The sequence below is a fragment of the Drosophila miranda genome, chromosome 2 (genome assembly GCF_003369915.1).
Source record: "Drosophila miranda strain MSH22 chromosome 2, D.miranda_PacBio2.1, whole genome shotgun sequence".
NCBI lineage: Eukaryota > Metazoa > Arthropoda > Insecta > Diptera > Drosophilidae > Drosophila > Drosophila miranda.
Window position 1 is genome coordinate 11,501,985 of NC_046675.1, and position 25,315 is coordinate 11,527,299.

The following is a 25,315-nucleotide window of genomic DNA, read 5'->3' on the forward strand; positions in this document are numbered from 1 at the left end:
AACTTCAATTCGTCAGTATATTTACGGTATATTTCTGAGGGTCGGACGGCATATTTTAACGATAAATCCGCGGTCACACTGAATTGAAAAGGGGAGTGAAATTGATTTTCTGATAAAAATTTTCCTGAATTTTCTCGGAAATCCTTTGGGGCAAACTTAGCATACAGGTTCTCTGGCCAGGCTTCCCAGCAGACAACAGCGCACAAAATGATAGGTGGTTTGTTTGTGTACAACCACAAGGGCGAGGTTCTAATCTCGCGAGTTTATCGCGATGACATCGGACGCAACGCAGTGGACGCTTTTCGGGTCAACGTCATCCATGCCCGCCAGCAGGTGCGATCGCCGGTGACCAACATTGCGAGGACGAGCTTCTTCCACATCAAGGTATGCACTTGCCACGTCCACCGGATGCACTATCAGTATTAAGCATCCACTTTAATCTTACAGCGTGCCAACATTTGGCTGGCGGCGGTCACCAAACAAAATGTCAACGCTGCGATGGTGTTTGAGTTCTTGCTGAAGATCATCGAGGTGATGCAATCGTATTTCGGCAAGATCTCCGAGGAGAACATCAAGAACAACTTTGTGCTCATCTACGAGCTGCTGGACGAGATTCTGGACTTTGGCTATCCCCAGAATACGGATTCCGGTACTCTCAAGACATTCATTACGCAGCAGGGAATCAAGTCGGCCACTAAGGAGGAGCAGATGCAGATCACCTCCCAGGTCACCGGACAGATTGGCTGGCGGCGCGAGGGTATCAAATATCGGCGCAACGAACTATTCCTGGATGTGCTCGAGTATGTCAATCTGCTAATGAGCCCCCAGGGCCAGGTTCTGTCAGCTCATGTGGCCGGCAAGGTAGTGATGAAGTCTTATTTGTCAGGTAAGGATTTGCTAACTAGTAATGGAGATCTCATTATCGTTGTAATGCTTCACTTTAGGCATGCCCGAGTGCAAGTTTGGCATCAACGACAAGATCGTAATGGAGTCGAAGGGGCGAGGGCTCTCTGGCAACTCCGAGGCGGAAACTTCGCGTTCCGGCAAGCCAGTGGTCGTAATTGACGATTGCCAATTCCATCAGTGCGTCAAGTTGAGCAAGTTCGAGACGGAACACTCGATCAGTTTTATCCCGCCGGACGGTGAATTCGAGCTGATGCGGTACCGCACCACCAAAGACATTTCGTTACCATTTCGTGTTATTCCGCTGGTGCGCGAGGTGGGACGCACCAAGATGGAAGTGAAGGTGGTGCTCAAGTCGAACTTCAAGCCCTCTCTGCTGGGCCAGAAGATTGAGGTGAAAATACCCACGCCTCTGAACACCTCGGGTGTGCAATTGATCTGCCTCAAGGGCAAGGCCAAGTACAAGGCCTCCGAGAACGCCATCGTGTGGAAGATCAAGCGCATGGCAGGCATGAAGGAGACGCAACTGTCGGCCGAAATAGAACTGCTCGAAACGGACACCAAGAAGAAATGGACCCGACCACCAATTTCCATGAACTTCGAGGTTCCCTTCGCTCCATCCGGCTTCAAGGTCCGCTATCTGAAAGTGTTTGAGCCAAAGCTGAACTACTCCGACCACGACGTGGTCAAATGGGTGCGCTACATCGGACGCAGCGGCCTCTACGAGACTAGATGTTAGACAATCAACCAATCCTGGAGCAAGAGTATCACAGTTGAATTTAAATGAAAAGAAAGGAAAGCGTATAATCGGCCCTCATTGGTATTTCCTCAATCAAATTGAACAAGCAGTTAATGTATTCCAAAATTAGTTCCAGCAAGACGGCGGGCATCCAAGTAGTGGGCCCCCCACCACCATATATCGTAAATCGTATACCGCTGCTACAGCCTCCGCTCCGCAGGCGCGCTGGCTATGCGGGCGAGGCGTTCTGTGTTCCCTATACACATACCATTACCTACTATTATTTACCATTACTATTTAATTGTAAAAACTATGTTGTTTTATATGCGCGGCGGAGCGCTTCTCAAATCTCACGCTCACGTTTTCACAACTATTGATTATTATTTGTATTAACCGTATTATATATACAGATATTATATATGTATACTTTTTTCAATGTGCAAAGAACAAAGGCGAACGATGCAACTAAATGTATTTAGTAGACCAACTCTCTCTGTCAGCGCTATAAATATTGATATTGATATTCAAGTGTTAAAAATATTCGAATTGTTTAATAAATAGCATGATATATATAACAAATTTAAGCATCTTTGGATAGATGTTGGTAAGAGCTGGTAGCTCTCACTAATATTTGTTAGATATTCTCTCCCCCCCATATTCTCTCAATTACCCGGGGGATAGATTGTCCACAATACATATGATAGCAATACTTTAATACAATTAAAATAAAAGTATTGTGGTATTCTTTTTAGGGGAACATGCTAATTATACGCGAATACATATGTATGTCTATAGATATATGTAAAGAATAGTAGCCGATGTATGCATGTATAACCGGCACAAATGTTGAATGTACGACTATCACTTTTCATACCTAGTAGCCACGATTAAACTCTAAATGGTTCCATTTATTGAGCAGAGCTTGCCATACATATCTTTACAAATTTGTTTTAAATAATGACTCATTTTAGTCAAGCCACAAGCTTTATTTAAAGTTGTTTCTGACACATCATGTTCGTGATAAAAAGTCACTAAAAATACCGAAAAAATAAACATTAGATTGGAAAGCTTTGCTATCTTTGTCAGGCCCTTGCATAATTTTACATTGTCATGAAATCAAATCAGTTTTTTAGGACTGACCAATCAGTTCGCCCCAATCAAAAGCTATTGAAATTTTCAACGAGCAAAGTTCATTTTGGTTAAACTATTAGCTCCAGCTGTTGCCATCCATTCCCGAGGAAGAACCTTGATAATTTCAACATCTAGATATTAATTAATTTGACTGGAAATTTTTAAATTAGTCAACGGCTTCCGGCTCTCTTCCCCAGCGATAGCTCTAGGGAAGCTTTTTTACTTATCGCCCAGCCGACGGCTTATCAGCGATAAGATCCAAAACAGGTAGCGTCATTTCGTGATTTCGTTAAGGGGTAACACGGACACGTAACTCTCATGGAAGACATAGTTCCTGATGTTGTGGATAGCGTGCCCAAGGGCAGGCTGCAAGTTATGTACGGGGGAAATCTCTTCGTAGAGCAGGGCAACGCGCTGACCCCCACACAGGTGAAGGATGAGCCGAAAGTGACCTGGGAAAGCGTTGAGGGGCAGGATAGCGATACCCTGCTCACCCTACTCATGGTCGATCCAGATGCTCCAAGTCGGGCGGATCCTGAATTCCGTGAGATTTTGCACTGGGCCATGGTCAATATTCCGGGAGACGACCCATGCCGTGGTTACGCTCTTGCTGAGTATATGGGCGCGGGTCCGCCGCTAAACACTGGACTACATCGATACGTATTCCTTCTCTACCGTCAGCGCGAAAAGATTGAGCAGACAGCGACCATACCAAAAACGTAAGTGATCGTAGATCAACAGGAAATAAGTTTAAATCTTCTCGTTTTTTCAGCATTCGCCAGGGACGCCTGAACTTTAGCGCCAGGGACTTTGCATCCAAGCACCGATTGGGAAGTCCCATTGCGGCCAACTATTTCCAATCACAGTACGATGACTATGTGCCCATTCGCAATAAACTGTTCACCGGTTAGGTGTTTTTTTCCAGTCTCATGCCAAGTGGTGTATTCCCTGCACCGGCTGAATAAAGTCTACCCAATCGCTAATCAGGCTATCGCTACGTGAAGCTATCTATGGGTGGGAATTAGGCGTAAAGTGCACGCCACTGATTAGAGGTTCTTGGTATCGTGGCGATAAAAGGCGCACACCTAGGGATGTGGGCCAGAGTCACTGTCTTACCGCAAGACCGAACACATCAGCTAACATGGACACCGCCGGCATTATTCCAGACATCATCGACGTTAAGCCCAAGGCCAAGGCCACCATCACCTACCCCTCCGGGGCTCAGGTGGAGTTGGGCAAGGAGCTGGCTCCCACACAGGTGAAGGATGAGCCCACCGTTGTCTATGACGCCGATGAGGGCTCTCTGTACACCCTGCTTCTGGTCGATCCCGATGCACCAAGTCGCGAGGATCCCAAGTTCCGCGAAGTCTTGCACTGGGCCGTGATCAACATTCCCGGCAACAAGGTCTCCCAGGGCCAGGTTATTGCTGAGTACATTGGCGCTGGTCCCCGCGAGGGATCCGGCCTGCACCGCTACGTGTTCTTGGTGTTCAAGCAGAACGAGAAGATCGCATCTGACAAATTCATCAACAAGACGTGAGTACTGTTTTCTGTTCCTCCCTGGCACCTTTATTTGATTGTCTTCTCGTTTTCCTTGATCCATACAGGACCCGCGAAGGTCGCGTCAGTGTTAAGGTCCGTGACTACATCACCAAGTACAACTTTGGTGCTCCCGTTGCCGGTAACTTCTTCCAGGCCAAGTACGATGACTACGTGCAAACCCTCATTGCCCAGGTCAAGTAATCTAAGCCCAAACTGTCCAGCTTTCTGTGAAATAATAAATATTGTACCGTATTTAATGTAAATTCCAAACTCTTACCTTATTTTTGGCTGCGGGAGGGAGTCCAAATCAATCAACGTTATCAGTTTTATGGACAGAAAACAGAGAGCCGCTCCAATGAGCTTTCAGGCTGGGCAGAGATTCGTACGAGACAGCGAACATCATCTGGGTCTGATGCTATTCAAGCACAAAAACTGGATAATTGTCTTCCCTTTCATAGTACCATGTTTATTAGTTAATAGATACAAAATAATTATCAATTACTTAGGCCTTTCCCCATTAGTCATGACAGAAAAAAATTCGATTTCAATTTGCATGTCACTTTTGGTAATCTCAAGACTTTTTGTTAAAGAACTCCGCCACAAGTTTGTTAAATTCCTCCGCGTAGCGAAGGTGGATATTGTGTTTGCCCTCGGGAAACTCATGATATTCCGCCTGAGGCAGACGCTCCTTTAACCACGGCACATGCTCGGCCGCAATCATGGGATCCTTCTTGCCGTGCAGTATGAATGTGGGAGCCTTCACCTGCTCCACTTCGGACCGACAAAAGTCGCCCTCTCTTTGGTCGTAAATGGAACAGGCAGCATCCACCCACTCGGCCCACAGTTGTGCGAAACGCTCCACTCCATACACCTTCTCCATGGGCTCCCGCATGCGGGGTGACCACTTGGCCACATCCCGGATGTTACGAAGAGAATTCACTTCCTCCTCGTTCAGGTAGGCGCCAGCGCCCCAAATGGCAAGTTTATCGACGGCCTCTGCATGACGACCGGCCACAATCAGCGCTGTGATACCGCCATCACTCCACCCGAGAATGGAGAACTTCGGTTTGTCCAGGGCCCTCATCAAGTCCACGGCTGCTTGGGCATCCTCTCGAAAGAATTCCAATCCAAACTTGCGCTGGGGAGGCACTGATTTACCGTAGCCGGGCGGATCCCAGGCGATGATCGTGTGCTCCGGTAAAAGCTTTGGCAGCTGCTCGATTTGGGGCTTGAAGTCTGTCCATGCCGATCCCAGGGCACCGGGCATTAGCAGCAGACTCCGGGGACCGCTGCCGCACTCCACGATATGCAAATCAATGCCTTTGACTTTCACTTTGCGCTCCGTGTGGACGGTACGAGAGAGGCGCGGTGCCAGACGGCCCAGTCGGTTCAACATTATGTAAGATTGCAGCGGACGTGACTCTCCAGTATGGCAACAAACTAGTCGTTTCGTTTGTTTGGAGTGCACTCCACTTTATTGAGATTTGATTTACTTGTCTTGTGCAAATCCTTAGCTGGTGGAGAGCAGAGCAATGGGTCGTTGTATTTGATTGTTGATTTGTTGTATTGATTTGTGATAAGAACCAGCTGTGATAAGAACCAGCTGGAAATGATACCGGACTTAACGATATACCGTCCGACCGTCAGAAATATACCGAAACATACCGTCTCATTTAACAAATAAACCGTAAATATACTGACGAATTCAAGTTATATTTTACATATTCCTCGACTTTGATCTTCCGTCGAATATTCTCAGCTATATAGAATATTTAGCCATGCCCACATAATTTAAGAGCATTGACGAATCAATTTTCTACAAAACTGGTTAGTTTTTAGTCTTTACTTTTATTGTATTTTGACTAAATCAAGGCTTAAACAAAATAGTTGATAAAAAAAAACAGTCGCAATGTTGCTGATATTTGAAGACATCATGTCTCAAATGTCTCACAGACATCATCGTATATAGACCTTTGTACACCCTATTTCGTTAATTTTATATGAAGATCAAACGTAATTTATTAAGACCTTTTCTCAAATTTATACGTTTTAGACATATTCATGTGTATTATTAGTATCTTGTGTATATTTATCTCCATCCTGATACCTACGGAGCCTGGGATGACAAACATTTTCTCAATTCTATAACATCCTTTTCCCTAGGGTATGACAATTAATGTTGCCGGTAATCATTGTTGTCAACCGGTTATGACGACTAATTCCTGGTTATTCTTTCTTCCGTCAAATATTCCTAGCTATATAGAACATTTGGCAATGCCCAGATATTTTTATCTCAATTCTCAATCAATTCCCTACCCGACCGGCCTGTTCCAAACAATTGCATTTCTATGGATTTCTATGAAATTTTGAATTTATTTTTGCTCTCCAGCTGGAAGTAATGTACAATGTCCGATAACTGACAATCGATCGCTGGAAACAGCTGGGACTGCAACGAGCATGGCAGCTCTATATTGGCGCGCAACTCAAAAGCTTTTCCCTGTTCAGCTTTTCCCATTCTGCCGTAGTCCGTTTCGTTTCGTTTCGAACGTCACCGCAGCGGAGGACAATGGACAGCACGTGTTGGCATTCGCAGCTCTCCTCCTCGTCGTCGTTCTGGAGCGTGTTTGGCAAAATTATTAAAAACTAAATGCATGGAAGCGCGTTCCTAGTGTAATGTTAAGTGCGTGATGGTACTCTCGTCCCCCAGTTAATACTCTTGAGTGACTTGGATTTATCGTAGCTCTGGCCTTGCAATTGCACACTCTTGGGAGGACACCCATTACTGCCGCCCACACAGACAGAGGTCGAGACAGGACCCGCTACAATTTCCATGGAAAATGCAAATCGAATTTGACACCGAATTGTCGAAGTTGCGTAGTAAATGTCAAGGCATTTACACGGGTCGTCTTCGTGTGTGGGTGGCTACACATGCACATACATACATATTTGTATGTACAATGCATATGAACCAACACATACAGCGTCGTGTATCTATGTGTCCGTGTCCCTTCTAATACGCTTCTAGTGGTGCAGGTTATGAACCTGCGTATTACGCATGTGTGAGTGGGCCGTATGTGTGTATCTGTGTGACTGTGGATATTTGTGTGTTAGTAGTACGCATATGCATGCCTCGTGCGAAGTAAGCGAGCTTTTAATTTTTGGCATTCCCATGCGCTACACTCCAGCCATGAGGTCCTTTTCTTAGCATACTTTTTGGGGGTAACTGGTGTAGAGCAGTCATATAGTTCAATTAATATACAAACCAAACAGAATTAGGAAATTTGACCAGTTTTATTTAAAGTTGTGACTAAATGGGGATATAACTTCACATTTTGAGGTGCGATGAACCGCCAAAAGTGAGTCGTCTAGACCGAACCCAAGGCTTTTTGTGAATAAGCTGGCGAAGCTTTCGTTATCCATTGGAAACAGTGCGAAGAAATTAAGTTTGAAATTGCAGTTCAGTCTTGTCGTGGATGCAGTGCGGATCGATATCAAAACCAAGAGCAGCGGAAGGCGCTGCGGAACAAATTTCGACACACAAAATTTTTGTACCCCACAGTTGAGCCAAAAAATCTGCAGAAAATTCGAAGGGATTCGCGTATCCAGCAAATCGAGAATATAAAAGGAAGTTACATAAATAGAAAAAGGAATAAACTGGTGACAAAAGTGCGTTTAATGAATAAACACCATCTCGAAATTGTGTAAGATAAAATCAGAGTGACTTGAAAATCCGTTCCCCCAAATCAAATCAATAGTTCCAATCAATACTTATAAATAATTAATTGCTGTGCCTGAGTTTTATTGAGAGCTGGTCGTCAGTTGGGGTCAGTAAAAAGAGACTCGCTGTGGTAGCACAGAAAAATTTTCGCCTAAAACTCTCGACATGCAGTGAAAATTTTTCCGATTTTTAGTATGTACATGTACGTTGACACGCTCGTGGGCGCTCTAGCAGTATCGGAGGGCAGGGGTATCCGGCGAGCTTTCGGCCCCACCACCAACCCCACAGCCGCAGCCACAACCACCCCCATCAGCCCCATTCGCGGTCAGCCATCGACATCTGGCTGCTGCTGCTAACGGTTCTGTGACACGATACAAAACGGCCAACGGCGGCGAAATGTGCGCGTTAGGAATCAATTTGCCAAACATTATGCAAATCAAGTGTACAAAATGCCAAAAACTCAAAGAGTTCTGCAATAAGCATCACGAAATCAGGCGAAATTAATAAATAATCCCCGTGCTAACAGTGGCAGAACAGTGGTCAGAGTGTAACAGTGACAGTAACAGAGCAATAACAGCCGCAGCCAACTTCGCTCGGCCGAGCTTTCACTCTCTCGCGCTCTCTCAATGAAAGTTGGAAGCGCGGATAAAATTCCAGAGTGTAGTAATATTGTGGACACGACAGCACAGGACACGACACCAATACAAGGACGCGCGAAAAGCTCCCGCTCAAGGACTGGAATACGTATACGCAACGGAGCACAAGGCGACATTTTACGTTTTACGCGCGCAACGTGCGTATATCAACGTGTGCACTAGTGTGCGTGTGCGTGTGAATGAAGGCGCCAAGTGCAACATATCAGCCCCAACCCCATCTCCAATATGCACTCGCTCCAATGACAGCCAGGCACATGGAGAACGACCACACCATGGATAAGGATAAGAACCAGCATCAAGCTGCTGAGATGCTGCACAGTCCGCGGCTCGCAGCCCCAGCCGCAACCAGCTCCTCCTCCCCTAGCGCTGACTTGATGTTCAACAAGGCTCGGCGCCGTCGAAGAGACCCCCTCCCAGAGCGCAGCCTGCCGCCTCACTGTGCCCCGCTGGTCGTTGAGTACCGACGCTCCTACCGAGTGCTGATTGTCACCGCCTTGCTGGTGAGCCTAGCGGCCAGCTTTGTGACCATCAGCGCTGGCTTCCAGCTGGACGGCTCGCAGAGCTCGTTTTACACCTTCAGGAAGTGGTACACCGGCCTGAACGGCACCCTCGAGCTGGAGTTCAAGACGGAGCAGCCAAATGGATTGGTGCTATACACCGATGATGGCGGCACCTATGACTTCTTCGAACTGAAACTTGTCGAGGGAGCGCTCCGACTGCGCTACAACCTTGGCGGGGGGGCCCAGATCATCACCGTTGGCCGCGAACTCCACGATGGCCATTGGCACAAGGTCCAGGTACTGCGCAACGACGACCAGACCTCGCTGATTGTCGACGGTGTCTCGCAGCAGCGCTCCACCAAGGGCAAGGAGTTCCAGTTCGGAAAGTTTGCCAGCAACTCGGACGTCTATGTGGGTGGTATGCCCAACTGGTACAGCAGCAAGCTGGCATTGCTGGCACTGCCCAGCGTAATCTTCGAGCCGCGATTCCGCGGCGCCATCCGCAACCTGGTCTATGCCGATCAGCCTGGAGGCTCCACCAGGCGCCAAGAGATCAAACAGCCGCGTGACATCAAGTGCGGCGATGCGCCCTGTGATCACGGCGAGCTGCCTGCCCGGGAGAGGCCTCTGAGGGTGAGTTTATGAATGAAAAGAATAGTATCTTTAAGATATAAGATGTACTCCATTCTGTGCGAGATGACCCATTTCTTATAGTGGAATAATACAATTTTCTAGTCATTATTTCTAAATTATGCCCAGAGTTAGGCAAGTCTATATTATAGAATAGAAGTTTAATCAGCATTTCTGTTGTGTCCTTCTAATCCGTATGCGATCAGGGTGTTCGAGGCAATACAACGGATGCCTGCGAAAGGAACGATCCCTGCCAGCATGGCGGCATCTGCATATCCACTGATTCCGGTCCAATTTGCGAATGTCGAAACCTCGAGTACGATGGCCAGTATTGTGAGAAGGAGAAGGCGCCATCGGAAGCAACGTTCCGCGGTACACAGTTCCTCTCGTACGACTTGGGTCAGACGGGCGCCGAGCCCATTGTGAGTGCCCAGGATGCCATATCCTTCTACTTTCGCACACGCCAGCCGAACGGCTTGCTCTTCTACACGGGACACGGCACCGACTATCTGAATCTGGCCCTGCGCGATGGCGGCGTCTCCCTGACGATGGGCCTGGCCAACGGTAAGCAGGAGATGCACATCAAGCCCTCGAAGGTGCGCTTCGACGATCACCAGTGGCACAAGGTTACCGTACACCGTCGCATACAGGAGATCTCGTCCATAACCAGCTTCTGTCGGGTGGGTATTCGACCAGTATATGCAGGGAGTGCCACTATATAACTGGAATCCTTTGTCCTTCAGCTGGTTACTGTCGTGGACGATGTCTACACGGATCACTCGCACATCGCTGGCAAGTTTACCATGCTATCCTCCTCGCGGGTCTATGTGGGGGGAGCCGTCAATCCGAGAGCCCTGCTGGGAGCCCGTGTGCACAACAACTTTGTGGGCTGTCTGCGCAAGGTGGAGTTCTCGGCGGACACGCTGAATCTAAACCTGATAGATTTGGCCAAGAGCGGCTCCAAGCTGATCCAGGTGGCTGGCAATCTGGAATATCAGTGCCCCAGTGGTGATCCCCAGGATCCTGTGACCTTTACGACCCGTGAATCGCATTTGGTAAGTGGAAATCCCCTTTGCTAGGAGTTCGACTTTCATCTCATCTGTTGGTGACTATCCTGCATGCTTCAGGTGCTGCCGCCTTGGGAGACTGGTAAGCAGAGCTCCATCAGCTTCAAGTTTCGCACCAAGGAGCCCAATGGCATCATTGTCCTGGCCACTGGCTCGAAGCAACCGCGCGCCAAGAACGTAAGCTCCTTTCTGAGGCACATTTGAATTCATTTTGAGGTGACCCGTACTCCTACCCTTAGCCCGTGTTGATTGCCATTGAGCTGCTCAACGGACACATCTACATCCACCTGGATCTCGGCTCGGGAGCCTCCAAGATCAGAGCCTCGCGTCGCCGCGTGGACGATGGGGACTGGCACGACCTGATTCTCCGCCGGAACGGACGCGATGCCAAGGTGAGCGTGGACGGGGTCTGGAACGATTTCCGCACGCCTGGAGACGGAACCATTCTCGAGCTGGACGGGCACATGTACCTGGGCGGAGTGGGGCCGGCCTACAATAGTGTAGCCTGGCCGGCGGCCATCTGGACGGCCACACTGCGTCAAGGATTCGTGGGCTGCTTGCGTGACCTGGTGCTGAGTGGCAAGGCAATCGATATAGCCGCCTTTGCTCGCGTTCAGGATTCGGGTAAGTAGAGTAGTCACGATTTCCCTGCCACCAGATGATGGAGTCTCACTGATAACCCACTTGGATCAGCCTCCGTCAAGCCGTCGTGCCATGTGCAGGGAAATGTGTGCACCGGCAACCCCTGCCTCAACGGTGGCACCTGTCTCGAGGGCTGGAACCGCCCCATCTGCGACTGCTCGTCCACCCTCTTCGGCGGACCCACCTGCGGCCGGGAGCTGGCCACCGTGGCCTTCAACGGGAGCCAGCACATGACCATCTGGCTGGGCAACGGACAGGGAACCAAGACGCAGACCGAGGAGCTGGTAATACGGTTCAAGACGTCTCGTCCGGCTGGCTTGCTCCTGCTAACCAGCGCCGAGTCCAACTCCCCGGACCGCCTGGAGATCGCCCTTGTGGCGGGTAGAATTCGTGCCAGCGTGCGGCTCAGTGATAGGGAGAAGGTGAGTCCGGAGTCCTGGGGCCCCCGTTTGAATGGGGGCGAGAGCAGGCCTGACCATGAGCATAACCACAACCAACCACATGGATAACTTGCAGAATCTCCTGGCTGGCCAGTCCGTGCTCAATGACAATAATTGGCACACCATCCGGTTCTCGCGCCGGGCGTCGAATCTGCGGCTACAAGTCGACGGGGCTCCCCCCGTCAGGGGTATGTTATGTATGTATCAACAGCACATCTATTGCCCTACTACGTGTCGTGCCGTGTCGTTTTTTTTACCAACCAAACCAACTCTCCTGTCCTGACTGTCTCCGCCTCAGCAAAGCATATCCATCCGAGTAGTTTCCAGTTCGAGTGCTCCACGCACCACAACATCGAGGTTCAAGTTCAAAGTTCCCCACTCAACCCCAGCCTCCAGGAAGGTGTGTGCAGGTGCTTCAGGACAGTCGAAAAGAAAACCTAAAGAAAATCAAGAACAAGAAAAGCAGACAAAAGCAGAAAAAAATCAATATAAAACGACGAAAGTGCAGTCAGCGGCGCGTTATCCACTTTTATGTTCTACTTAAACTTTTCATTTGAGAGCTTTTCAGTTAACTACTACTACTACACACACACACACACACACACACGCACACAGACAGAACACATACAAGCACACCAAAAGAAAATGCAGCTAAAAATCGACAAAAGAAATTAATTAAACAAAAAGGAAAAGTATTTAGCAAAGTTTATTTCTCTATCAAAACATTTCTTCGAAACTCATTTCTCATGACACATTTTCTCGAACTTCTGATGATGATACTCGTATACAGATTTGATCTAGACAGCTCTCTCTCTTCTCAACCTATCTATCTATCTATCTCTGTATCTATCTCGCTCTGTATCGCTCTGTGAACATCGTTAAGCATCTGCAATATACATAGTTTAAACATCATACTCGTACCACACCAAGTTCCACATCCATACACCATACACCATTCCACATTCCACACATTGTACGCCTCTCTGAAAGTTTGTTTGATTCATGTCCTTCCTTCTCCACATGACTAATCCATCCAATCCATCATTCTATCCACCGATTATGAGTTTCTAACCGAAGATAAGAAGATGATCTGCCCCAAAAATATTCTACTAACTCATTCGTAATTTCACATTTACATTTACATTTGTTTTGCTCTTTGTAAGTTTCTCTCAAACCTCTTTCAAACATCTCGATGTTGTGTTTTCATTTGCGATACTTACTTACTTACTTACTTTGTTTGATTTCCCAATTAAGATTGCCAATTCCAATTCCAATTACAATTCAAATTCCCACACAGTCAACCAATTCAACTCGTATTCGTATTCGTATTCGAAAGTTATGTAATACTCCCAATGATGAATAAATATAGTAAAAGCAAAGGACCGTTGAACAGCAGTCGTGTTTCAGCGCTTCTCATAAATAAATAGCCTTCAGTGTTCTAAATAAGATTATATTGATTGTCTTGTAAATGGTTTTGTCCCTCGTGATTTTATTTATACAGAACAATGTCGTTTCGTAATTGGGTTACAACTTTTAATTACAAAATTTTTGTGTTTCCTTTTTTCATAAATTCGAAACTAAATAATTGATTTTTACAACCTTTCCAAGTGAACAATTTCCTGAAATTACTTTGTATGTATTATAATTTCATGTAAATATACCCACATATATATGGACAAGAGTTTTACAGACATATTGTCGTAATCTAAACAATGAAAATTCATTTAAATAATTGCTGTACCATAAACCACACACGTGCGGTATGTTAAAAGTATTTGTTTCAGACGGTCTTCTATGCAAATTAGACCTCAGAGAAACCAACTCCAACACCAAATATGTTTGCAATACAATGTCAAATGCAAATGCTAATGCAATTTTCTAATCACAAACGTGATCTAAACGACCTTCTTGAAAAATGAAGAGAGAATAATACAGAAAAAAATTCCCCACAGAGAAAAAAAAAGAAAGAAATGAAACGAAACGAAACCATGAGCGAACCATGCAAAATGACGGGAGAAAGCCAACGTAAATGATTTCAATGTACAATATTGTTTTTTTGTTTCATGTTTTAGGCGAGAGAAAAAAAATCGACACGCAAGAACGCGGGGAAACATTTTTTTGCCCGAATCGCTCGATGAAAGTCACGCCATCCCAGAGAAAAGCGATTGAAAAACCGCAGAGACAGAGACAGGGACCGAGACCGAGACCGAGACCGATATCGGTACTTGTGTCGGGGGCGGACTTATTGAGACGAGAAAGGGCAAAACAATGTTTAGAAGCGCCCAGGGCCGTAATTTGCACCACTTAATATGTAATTAGCTTTGTGTTAAGTAAACTCAACTCAACTCAACTATCCGCAACATCAGTCCAACAATACAATTGCAAGCCAATCGTGTGCCACGTAACAAATTAGTTTTTCCGTTGCGCAAGTGTGTTCCGAAAGAGTACCGATATGATACCGCATCGGTGGGTTATAGCGAGGGGGCGATGGCAATCAGTGGAATCAATGCTGAATGTCCTGCTTGCCAGAGTCCGCTCCTGGCCGACACACTGCCGACACTCACACTCTCACTCTTTAGCACACCAGAGCACACCAGAGCACAGGCACACACACGACACTCAAGAGCACAGGCACACACAGATCCACGTCCACTCCACACACGTGAAGCGTTTGCATGTGAGCACCGCACCTCACCTCTGAACGATAAGCCTCAAAAGCAATAATAACAGGCCAAAACTAATAGCTGTAAAGGAACAATAGTTAAGCGCATGACCTGCTCACGACCTATGTATACCGTGTACCGTATATTGCATTTCGTATCGTATCGTATCGTACCGCCATCGCCTCGTATCAAATCCAGCAAATCACCCAGCAAATTCGAGTGTAATAAGCGTCCTAGTTCTTCTACTCGTACTTTCACTACCACTTCTCTTCACTCCGACCCACCTCTAGCCCTCCCCCTCTCTCTCTTTCTCTCTCTCTCTCTGTATTTCACTCTGTAGCTCTAGCTGTCTCTTGCTCTCTTGCTATTGCTCTGTCTCTGCCGCTGCAGTCATTTGCATGTACAGATGTCAATCATTCAGCGGGCCAACGCGTCGAATGCGCAATGTGGTCGCTCGTTAAGGCTAATGCACCGTTATTAACTTAGACGTAGTCGCCGCACACACACAAACACACATACACTCAGAACACTCTTTAGGTCACAGATTAACACACATTTACAAGAATAAAACTCAAAGATACATTCCACATTGACAACCAACGAAACAAACCAATCGATGTTTAGTTCAATGTCGTTCAACCAATCGCAAAAATTACTCTTTCTTTGGTATCATTACTATTATTTCGAACCCCCTTCCCACATATGATTTCGAAAATGATTGTCTGTAGGTTAGCCTAACCTTTCTTACGTTTGTCTTTAGTTCAATTTAAAGCAATGCACAGATGATATATGAAAAAATCAAATGAAAATTAAATGAAATGTCACCGCCACTGTACTCGTATTGAAAATGTATCTCACACACAAAGATACCCGTATCTCTCGTATACTCGTACCATGTCAATGAAACCAGATCAAAAAGCGCACCAAAACTTGCATATCTAACCAACTTTAGCGAACTCTTTACTTTACTTTAACTAATACTCGTACTCGTACTTTCATTTGGTTTTGCGCTGAAGCGGCGAGAATTACCTTTGGTTTTGTCTTAATCAATAACTACTTATAACTACTATCCGTACCAGTACATATGTATTGTAATCTGCACCTTTCTTTAGAATGTACCAAGCTGCAACAAAATCGAACAAAAAATAACAACCAAAAAACCAACTAATACTCAATTCAAATTCCAACTACATTCAGCCACTGTCGAGTGAAGACTACAAAATGCTTGAAAAAACAAAACAAAATAAAAATTTTGAACCAAAACTTAGATAAATGTCTACTAAAAACCGCATACCTATATCTACTCTATATACTACTTATATACTCTACTACATACTCTTTGACTATATATGCGTATGTGCTTCTTGTCACCAACTATACTCCATATCTACCAGTACCCTAATAATACCCATATACTCGTATACCATACAATAACCATATGTATCCAGTGTTAATGGTACTCTGCCTAGTCTACAATAAACCTTAGCGCAAAGCCGAGCCTGGCTTGACACCCCCTGGCGAGGCCCCGAGTTTTATCCATCTCTTGTTTTTGGAAATATTCTTTATGCAGCCGAAACGATCCTGGGACGCCACAGCACCATGGAGATACGTTCCATCCACCTGGGCGGTCTCTTTCATGCCGAGGAGGAGATCCAGATGACCTCGACCATGCCGAACTTTGTCGGGCAAATGCAGGGCTTTGTGTTTAACGGACAGCGGTGAGAGTCTCCCACGTCCTCCCCTCCTCCTGTGAAGATTCACCCACTATTCTCGTACTATCCACAGCTATTTGGACATTGTGAAGAGCCTGGGACCGGAGTTGTCGGCTCTTCCGAGCGCCACCTTCAAGCTCACAGCCCGCTTTGTGAACTCGCCAGCCGGACAGCCCTATCACGCGGCCACCTTCCGCTCCAAGCACTCTTACGTGGGCCTGGCCATGCTCAAGGCGTACAACAGCATCTCTATTGACTTCCGCTTCAAGACGGTGGAGCCGAACGGGCTGCTGGTCTTCAACGGGGGTCGTCGCAGCGATTTCGTGGCCGTGGAGCTGGTGAATGGCCACATCCACTACACCTTCGACCTGGGCGATGGCCCGGTGACCATGAGGGACAAGTCCCGCATCCATATGAACGACAACCGCTGGCATCAGGTCAGCATCAGGCGGCCCGGACCCAAGACCCACACGCTGACCGTTGACGACTCCTTTGAGATCATCACCCTGACCGGCAATAATATGCATCTGGAGCTAGCCGGCATCCTCTACATAGGAGGCGTGTTCAAGGATATGTATTCAAAGCTGCCCGCCTCCATATCTTCCCGTTCCGGCTTCGAGGGCTGCCTGGCCTCGCTGGATTTGGGCGATGCCTCGCCCTCGCTCACCAGCGATGCGGTGGTACCGAGCTCTTTGGTGGTCAGCGGCTGCGAGGGACCCACCAAGTGCAGCCAGAACGCCTGCGCCAATCGGGGAGTGTGCGTGCAACAGTGGAATGCCTATGCCTGCGAGTGCGACATGACCTCGTACACAGGACCCACATGCTATGATGGTAATACACATTCCACGGTATCAATAAGACATACACAAAACACTATATGCACACATCTGCTGTTTTTCCCCTAGAATCCATTGCATATGAGTTTGGCAACAACAAAGGCATGGTACAGTACACCTTCCCCGAGAACGCCCAGGCAGACACCGAGGAGGATAATGTGGCCATGGGCTTCATAACCACCAAGCCGGATGCAGTGCTTCTGCGCATCGAGAGTGCCACCACCCAGGACTACATGGAGCTGGAGATAGTCGAGGGCAACATCTTCATGGTGTACAACATTGGCAGCGTCGATCTGCCTCTGGGCGAGATCGGAACCAAGGTCAATGATAATTCCTACCACGTGGTGCGATTCCAGCGCAAGGGCGGCAACGCCACCCTCCAGCTCGACGACTACAATGTGCAGGCACTGACACCGCAGAGTAAGTGGATGGCTGCTCAACTTTTCACGAATGCTTCTAGGAAGGAGTCACATAATAATACGATTTCCCTGTGATTCTGATTGATTTTCAGGCCACCATTCGACCGTTTTCAATACCATGTCCAATGTCCAAGTCGGCGGCAAGTTCAGTCGCAACGGCCGCAGTCGCATCGAGCGGCCGTTCGCTGGAGTCATTGCCGGACTCTCGGTGAACAAATTGCGCATCTTGGATTTGGCCGTAGAGCGCGACCCACACATCACCATTCGAGGAGACGTTCAATTGGTAACTGGAGTATTAGATAGAAATGATCTGCAGAGAATGCAGCAGGTTAGGGAATTTATTTGAAATTTTATTTGAATTCCTCTCAACTTTCAACTTTTCAAGTATTTTTCTCATCGTATCAAAAACCCAAAGTTTATTCAAAAAAGTCTATCTTTAAAAACCCAAAAACGAAAAGTTTTATCTAACCAAAATTGTATTGTAATAATCCGCTTCATGAGTTGTGGAACCCCTTTTCCCAAGCCGATTTGAAATGAAATGATTTGATTTGATTTGATTTGATTGCACCAACATTATTCAACTCAACAATAAGCTCGCAATAACCGAATCGAATGTTGTACAGCTCCCCAAGCACTCACTCTCTAGCCAAAACTAACTAAAACTCATCGTTAATGCATAATCGTTAGCCCGTTCGAATGCCACTTCATCATCTGTATTTTGAAGTAGCCAGAGCCAAAGACATCGTTATCACAATCAAATCCGGGAAATTCGGTTCGACATTCAAGACAAACGTTAACCGTTCCGACTAAAACCAAACCAAATCAAACAAAAAAAAGTATTAGCTAACTCAATGTATAACCCTAGTGTAAATGCTGCATTTGAATTGAATTTATGATTTCCTTTCCTTCCCCTCGGGAGCGCCTTGATTTCTTTAACGCTTTTCACGCACTACCTACTAAAAAGATAAATCAAATGAAATATTTATACGATTTTCCACTAACCAGCTATGATTTTAGTTTCTTTCGATTTGTTTCAATTGCTGCACAGCACCTACGAATTAACATTAACCGAATAATTGTGAATATACAGCAATATATTGTACTGATAAATATGTATATACCATTTACTATGCACTAGAACTCGTCCGCACTAATGCTGCATGACTCTACTCAAAGCATTCACACATCGAACACGCACTCGTATACCCAATACTAATCACAACATTAACTCATCTTCAACTCGCAAATACCAATGAAGTCACTGAAGGTTTACTAGTAGACACATCGGAGTAAAGAAATGAAATATTAACCAAATTGGGAGGTTGGCTTAATGCCTCGGTTGGCTTAATGCCTCGTGAACTCCTTCCATAAAAGTTCAGTGGTAAACTAAGGGAGAGAATATTCTTTACATTGCAGCATTTAAGAATTTTGTTCTAAAAAACTCAAGTCTAAAAAAGCAAACTATAGACAGATTCACCTCTTCATAGGGTGTTTTATATGATTTCTGAGTTTCACTCCCCAATTTTGTGTAATTATAGACATAATTTTGTACGCAGATTTCGTAGAAACACACTTTTGCCTTTCATCCAAAATGAATTTTGTGAGGACCTGGATTCAAAATTGCAAAGGGTTCTCCCTTGAATAGTGTTCTCGATCTTTGGTGGCTTCATACACACACACTCACACATAATATACCTAACCAAACCTCACGTCACATACAATAATACACGTATTTCAGTACAGCACCTAACAAAATAACTAATCGAATTACAAAGTCCTCATACAATAACCGCTTGGCAGCCTGGCCACCAGATCACTGAAGTAAAATTAGACTTTGAACTCTACTCGACAGACGCCGGCCAGCGGCTATCCCGGCACCATTGACGATCTGATCTTCTCCGGGGCCGGGTCCGGATGCCGCGGCGACGACGAGGACGAGTGCACACCGCCCTTCGAGTCGGGCAGCGGCGATGACCTCATCACGCCCGTGTATGTGCCACCCACCAAGCAGACAACCACCTCACAGCAGGGCGGCAATCCGAGCACCGGCAATAATGGTAATGGGAGTGGCACTGGCGGTAGCAGCAACAACGGCACGGAGCGGGCCTGCGATGACGAGGACTGCGTGCACGGCTCTGGGGACTACGGGGAGACCACGGAACAGTTCACGTCGACCAGCACGGCCAGAGGCGCAGGTGAGTGGTCGGGGCCATTAACCTGTGGTGGTGGTGGTGTCATTATGTCATTGGCATTTGGATCGATCACAGATACACACACAGCTACACACACACACACATCATTCCAGACATTAGCTAGCAAACTCTTGAATCAAATTTACGATTTATACGTATGCCGATATATGTACAGTATAATATATAGATCCATGTATATAGAGAACGTTATAACCATGACGCTGTGGGTTCTGTTGTGTTCCAGTTAACCTATACTCGTATAATCGAATAGCTAGAGACGCTGCTTTGCTTTTAATCGTTGTCGTTATCGTTCAATGTTGCCGTTCAATAAGTACAGTCGTCCCCAAAAGTCAATGGCAGAAGTAAGGTTAGGTGTGTGCGCGCCTTGAACTATGCAATGCCACTGCTTGAACGCTTACACCACCCACTCACATAGAACAGCCCAAAACAGCTCTGAGACAAATGTAACTATATCGCCTCGCACCTCTCGCAATGCATCAACAACCCAACCAACAATCAACAACCAACAACCAACAATCAACAACCAACAATCAGCAATCAAAGAACCAACCAACCAACCCAACTCCAATTCAGATCGCTCGCTCGCTCCCTCGTGTCATCTTCAGATCAGCTAAAATCAAATAATACTCGTATCTCAACAATCGCCGCCTCTCCATCATCATCATCAGTTGTTGATGATTGTTGCCTTCTAATTTGAACTGACAATGAGTACGCCTTATGTGTCTCTTTCAGAATGTGAAATCGTCTTCATATTTCTGACTGTGATTGCGCCTTGGATACTCTGTAAATTTCCATAAAACAAATGCAACCAAGAAATTACAACCAATACAGAATGCACTTAGGCTATAAGCTTCCAACTAGACCATTGTCTAAATGTATTACTAACTCTAGCATTACGAGAGCTAAACCACCAACAAACAACAACAAAATGCAACAACTACAACAACCAGAAACAACCAGACAACAACCAGTACAACAACCACCACACCGATCACAAAGCGTATGCACGCAAGCATTGCGAGGGGTTCGTGTTCGTGTTCGTGCTCTACTCGTGCTCGTGCTTATCGGTAAAGTTAAGGGTTAAAAGTGAAATGTGAAACGCTAAAGGTTAAAGGTTAGGACGAAGGGTTAGCAAATGTACTATATGTCTTGTATATAGTAGCGATAACTGTGTAACGGAGCGTTTGTTTGTGTAAATCAATCTTCCTCTTCCAATTCCTATTCCATATTACGTATCGTGTTCCTGTTCCCACTCCCCCACATCTATGTATGTATGTATTTATTTGACTCCTCTTGATTGCATAGTTCTCTAGTTATTCGAATTGCAATTTGTACATATCAGCAGTACAGTACGTATCGTATGTATATCAGGCAAGAGTTAAGCAAAGAAGAAGCAAAGACAGTTAATCCTTAAAAGCCTTACAGCCATACACCAGCGCATATCTCTCAATATCTAAATCTCTATCCTCTCTATCTGTGTTGAATAAACTATGAAAAGCAAAGCAAACCGGGGGTTCCAATATTTTCTGGGCGGGCACACGCAGATACGTATAATGCACCCACAAAACACAGCTTTTGGCACCAGATAATCAGAAAACCCAACCAAATGCCAGACACTCTCACAATCGAACACTTAACTCACAAACGACTGCCTAACCACTTGCAGAGACCAACAATGAGATGGTTACGGCCACCACCACGGGACGCAGCGATGTGACCACAGAGCAGCAGCAGCTGCACGGCTCCAGCAGTGGCAGCACGCCCACCTACATAACCACCCAATCGAGCGGCGGAAGCAGCAGCAGCAGCAGCAGCAGCGGGGGCAGCAGCAGTAGTCCTCCGAGCCAGACGAGCACCACCAGCAGCGTGGGATCCACCTCCTCGACGCAACGAGCCACAAGCAGCAGTACGAGCAGTAGCCCGAGCACAACCATCACCACCACGACGACAACCACGACGCAGGCCACGCCACCACCGGAGATTAGGAGCACTGTCACCGAGCGGGAAACAACGCCCTTCGATATCTACGTGGCCGGAGGTGGCATGGGTGGTTCTGGCAGGAACGATCACGATCGCATGCAGTTGCCGGACGAGCACCACCCATTGCCCCCGCTTCCGCCACCATTGCCGCCGCAGGATCCACCTCCGTACGGACCCTATGGCGGCAATACGTATAATACGAACGTGAACAACTACCGGCCCAAGGCCAAGGGCGGCCGCATCAACTCGATCGAGGAGGAGCGCACGGCCATGATCATCGGCATTGTGGCCGGCATTCTCATAGCCGTCGTCCTGGTCATTCTCCTGGTGCTGTGGCTCAAGTCGAACGGGGATCGCGGCTACAAGACGGAGAGTGAGAAGGCGGCCGCCTACGGATCACACAACCCCAACGCCGCGCTGTTGGGCAACACCAGCACCAATGGATCCTATCACCAGCAGCGCCAGCACCATCAGGGTGCGGCCGGAGGGCAGCAGCAGCTCCATGGCCAGCAGCAAATGCACAATGGACACAACGGCAACGGCAATGGCGGCGGCGGCGGCGGCGGAGGAGGAGGAGGAGGAGGTGGCGGCATGATGTCCAGCGGCAGCGGATCCCTGGGCTACGGCAGCGATGGCAGGCCCCAGATGGCCGGTCTCGTACAGCCAAAAGCCAAGAAGCGCGACTCCAAGGACGTCAAGGAGTGGTATGTGTAAGGTACAACAAGGAAACGGAAACGGAAACAGGAGCGAGGAATTATCGTCAAATTAGCAATAAAATGCAAGTAGTGCAAAGCGAGCCGAAAGTGAAAGTCCCCCCTAAGAAAATAATACCCCACATGTGTACCCATAGATGCATACAACCACATATACCTATATATATATACAACTATAAATATAAATATATATTTATTTAGCAGCCTCATAACGTTAATTAAATGCAGACTCAGTCAGAAGTTTGAGTGAAGTGTGGAGTGTGACCGGAGTGTACAAAAGAATGGAAGGATAATAAGAGAAGCAACATGCGCGAGTCGGGTCGGTCGTTTCTGCTGGATATATTAATAATGTCAGCTGGCAGATATACACTTTGGAAGCGCATCTAATTTATTAGCGGCAATACCAAAGTAAACTTTAAATAATGCCTAAAAAATTATAGCTTCAAACTCAAGACTTGCTAAAGATCTACAGCCACAGAGCCCCAACCATCAGCGTATAAGCATATGTACTACACTATATATACCACATATAAATATATACATATTATATATCACTACGTTATGATAAATTATGCCACTAGCCAATCAAGTAATTGTGTAAAATATTTCGCCACAAAGTACGCTACGAAACGTGTCAAGAAAACAATTAAACTGCAACAAATCTACTAGAAAAGCCACTAAACAATTTAGAAGAAATTCAATATAATACGATTATATGTAAAACTAATTACAAATATATATATTTATATACATACGTATAGAGTACATTAAATACATAAAATAATGAGGTTCTGTATGGGTTATTTTCCTTTGCCTAGGCAGCGTGTAAAGTAACAAAATGTGGTGCTGTAGATGTGTTCCTCCCTTCCCGGATCGGATCGGGTTGGGACGGGGGAATGCGTTTACAATAATGATAACGATGAATGCAAGAATTTAAGCTACAGATTGTTTGTTGAATTGAAAACGGCTTTAATTAGTTAAATTGTAAATGTGAATCGAATTCGATTAACAAAATGCTGAGAATGCAAACATGGAGATTAGTATGTATTAAAAACAAACGTGAATCGAAATCAAAATCGATTCACAAAATGCTGAGAATGCAAACATGGAGAATAGTATTAACAATGATCGTAATACACAAAAAATACACGAGACAAGACACTCGATTTTGGTTGACGTACTACTACGTATATGCGTGAGGCGACTTTTTCGTTTGCGTGCAGCGTTCGCGATGCGACTTTGAGTTGGTCCCAACCATTCCCAGACCCACATATATACTTTTTAATATGTATATGTATTTGAGACTATATATTGCCAGTGACTTGTATGCAGTATGAACTCAGACATATCAAGTGACAAGACACCAGAACACCACACTCTAACACACACACACACACACTCTATGACACAACACACTCTTTGACACTGAAGCGAACCTACCTAGCTTTTTTACAACAACTGCTATCAGATGTGAGCGAAAGACATTACTTTACTGAAAGAACAAACCGGAAAGGAATGAACAACCAAGCAACAATTTTACAGTATTAAAGCAGCTTTAAGCGTATTTTTCGAGGCGGCATACGTGACGTATACACAATCAGCAGCAGCAGCCAGCACACAAGCATGCTTACACCCACACAGATACTTTCACACACACACACATGCACAACACAGTTAGGAGCGAGATTTCTTTGTGTTTTTGTTTTTTTTTTTTTTGGTAACTGTATCATGTATACTCTAGCATACATATATGCATAATCACATATGTATGTATATCATTTGGACTCTATATACAAGACAACTTATATACACTTACTTATACACACACACTCACACAAACACACACACATTCACTCACTAGAAAAATTACTTGGACATTCAATACATATTTCTCTTAAAAATCTTAATGGAAGTCCCTGGCGATGCGATAGCTAGGAAAGAATGATATTTCTATACACGGACAAATATATACACACACACATATATATATATATAGATATATATTAAACAAAAAAATACATATGTACTGCATTTCAAGAAATTTTTGATATATTTTCGAGTTTTTTAAAACCCTCAAACTTGTATACAAAAAGGACGGAACGGAGAACCGAGGCGATACCAAACAAAAACCACAAGACAAATTAGCGAATCTAGCTGGACACCTAGGACAATTACAACTACAAGTACACTTTCTCACACATACAAACATAAATCTATTATACAAGACATACACACAAACAAAACTATACTATTTATATATGTACATCTATACAACATATACATACATACGAAAAAATGTATAATTAACAAAAAAACAAAACGAAAAACTATGATTATTGTGTATTACGTCCCTTCGATTCGATAATGGAAACCAAACGAGGAGCAACAGAGTTTCGAATGAATGCTGTTGATAAGAAAACCATTCCCACTTAATGATATATTACATGTATGTATGTAACACTCTCTCCCAAATAACTTTCTCTCTATCTCCTCACAATGTTAATGCTGCACAAGGAAAACTCTGCATTTAAACTACTCGTAAACCACAAAAGTTTATTCATTTCGATTCCAGAGAAAACCAAATTAAATATGTACTTATAGATACTATATCCAAAATTTGCTTTGCACACACACCCCCACACAGTCTCGATAACGAAATCAAAATGAGAATTCAAGTATATTCCGAAACTACTTCAAAATTTCACACGTCATGCAACTTACGTTTTCCCAATAAGATACAATATATTAGAGAACCAACCGAAAAACGATTTGAATCAAGATAAATGTTATGTGGATGTATGATATATGTAT

At 45.5% G+C, this 25,315-nt stretch overlaps 5 protein-coding genes across 13 annotated transcripts; 4 read left to right on the forward strand and 1 right to left on the reverse strand.

The window, feature by feature from the left end:
* The first annotated feature begins 66 nt into the window (after positions 1-66).
* Positions 67-2,182, forward strand: LOC108155400 (AP-2 complex subunit mu). Its single transcript, XM_017286197.2, has 3 exons — positions 67-384; positions 448-886; positions 945-2,182. Exons 1-3 carry the CDS (start codon positions 208-210, stop codon positions 1,640-1,642), a joined length of 1,314 nt encoding a protein of 437 aa, XP_017141686.1. The 5' UTR covers positions 67-207; the 3' UTR covers positions 1,643-2,182.
* A 581-nt stretch (positions 2,183-2,763) lies between these two features.
* Positions 2,764-3,759, forward strand: LOC108155403 (protein D3). Its single transcript, XM_017286200.2, has 2 exons — positions 2,764-3,492; positions 3,546-3,759. The coding sequence occupies exons 1-2, from the start codon at positions 3,092-3,094 to the stop codon at positions 3,682-3,684; spliced, it is 540 nt and encodes a 179-aa protein (XP_017141689.2). The 5' UTR covers positions 2,764-3,091; the 3' UTR covers positions 3,685-3,759.
* Positions 3,760-3,866: 107 nt separating this feature from the next.
* LOC108155404 (protein D3) lies at positions 3,867-4,578 on the forward strand. Its single transcript, XM_017286201.2, has 2 exons — positions 3,867-4,309; positions 4,381-4,578. Exons 1-2 carry the CDS (start codon positions 3,915-3,917, stop codon positions 4,514-4,516), a joined length of 531 nt encoding a protein of 176 aa, XP_017141690.1. The 5' UTR covers positions 3,867-3,914; the 3' UTR covers positions 4,517-4,578.
* Positions 4,579-4,752: 174 nt separating this feature from the next.
* On the reverse strand, positions 4,753-5,928 carry LOC108155402 (valacyclovir hydrolase). Its single transcript, XM_017286199.2, has one exon. The coding sequence runs from the start codon at positions 5,709-5,711 to the stop codon at positions 4,887-4,889; it is 825 nt and encodes a 274-aa protein (XP_017141688.1). The 5' UTR covers positions 5,712-5,928; the 3' UTR covers positions 4,753-4,886.
* Positions 5,929-7,783: 1,855 nt separating this feature from the next.
* Positions 7,784-24,321, forward strand: LOC108155397 (neurexin-3b). Of its 9 annotated transcripts, none has more exons than XM_017286183.2 (13): positions 7,784-9,822; positions 10,026-10,499; positions 10,563-10,874; positions 10,947-11,063; positions 11,126-11,510; positions 11,580-11,950; positions 12,045-12,165; positions 16,202-16,349; positions 16,417-17,174; positions 17,249-17,599; positions 17,691-17,926; positions 19,430-19,793; positions 21,478-24,321. In XM_017286183.2, the coding sequence occupies exons 1-13, from the start codon at positions 8,869-8,871 to the stop codon at positions 22,503-22,505; spliced, it is 5,619 nt and encodes a 1,872-aa protein (XP_017141672.2). In that variant the 5' UTR covers positions 7,784-8,868; the 3' UTR covers positions 22,506-24,321. The 9 variants fall into 9 exon arrangements, with proteins under 9 accessions (XP_017141672.2, XP_017141673.2, XP_033245298.1 ...); XM_017286184.2 differs by having other exon boundaries at positions 19,451-19,793; XM_033389407.1 differs by having other exon boundaries at positions 17,691-17,881.
* Positions 24,322-25,315: the final 994 nt, after the last annotated feature.

What these genes read in the sequence shown, in the direction of transcription:
- LOC108155400 (XM_017286197.2), top strand. Translation starts at nt 208, where the DNA reads ATGATAGGTGGTTTGTTTGTGTACAACCACAAGGGCGAGGTTCTAATC. An exon ending in CGAGCTTCTTCCACATCAAG is followed by an intron (nt 385 to 447) that starts GTATGCACTTGC and finishes TTAATCTTACAG; the next exon opens with CGTGCCAACATTTGGCTGGC. An exon ending in GATGAAGTCTTATTTGTCAG is followed by an intron (nt 887 to 944) that starts GTAAGGATTTGC and finishes GCTTCACTTTAG; the next exon opens with GCATGCCCGAGTGCAAGTTT.
- LOC108155403 (XM_017286200.2), top strand. Translation starts at nt 3,092, where the DNA reads ATGGAAGACATAGTTCCTGATGTTGTGGATAGCGTGCCCAAGGGCAGG. An exon ending in ACAGCGACCATACCAAAAAC is followed by an intron (nt 3,493 to 3,545) that starts GTAAGTGATCGT and finishes TCGTTTTTTCAG; the next exon opens with CATTCGCCAGGGACGCCTGA.
- LOC108155404 (XM_017286201.2), top strand. Translation starts at nt 3,915, where the DNA reads ATGGACACCGCCGGCATTATTCCAGACATCATCGACGTTAAGCCCAAG. An exon ending in GACAAATTCATCAACAAGAC is followed by an intron (nt 4,310 to 4,380) that starts GTGAGTACTGTT and finishes TGATCCATACAG; the next exon opens with GACCCGCGAAGGTCGCGTCA.
- LOC108155402 (XM_017286199.2), bottom strand. Translation starts at nt 5,711, where the DNA reads ATGTTGAACCGACTGGGCCGTCTGGCACCGCGCCTCTCTCGTACCGTC.
- LOC108155397 (XM_017286183.2), top strand. Translation starts at nt 8,869, where the DNA reads ATGAAGGCGCCAAGTGCAACATATCAGCCCCAACCCCATCTCCAATAT. An exon ending in GGCTCAGTGATAGGGAGAAG is followed by an intron (nt 11,951 to 12,044) that starts GTGAGTCCGGAG and finishes GATAACTTGCAG; the next exon opens with AATCTCCTGGCTGGCCAGTC. An exon ending in CCCCGTCAGGGGTATGTTAT is followed by an intron (nt 12,166 to 16,201) that starts GTATGTATCAAC and finishes TTCTTTATGCAG; the next exon opens with CCGAAACGATCCTGGGACGC.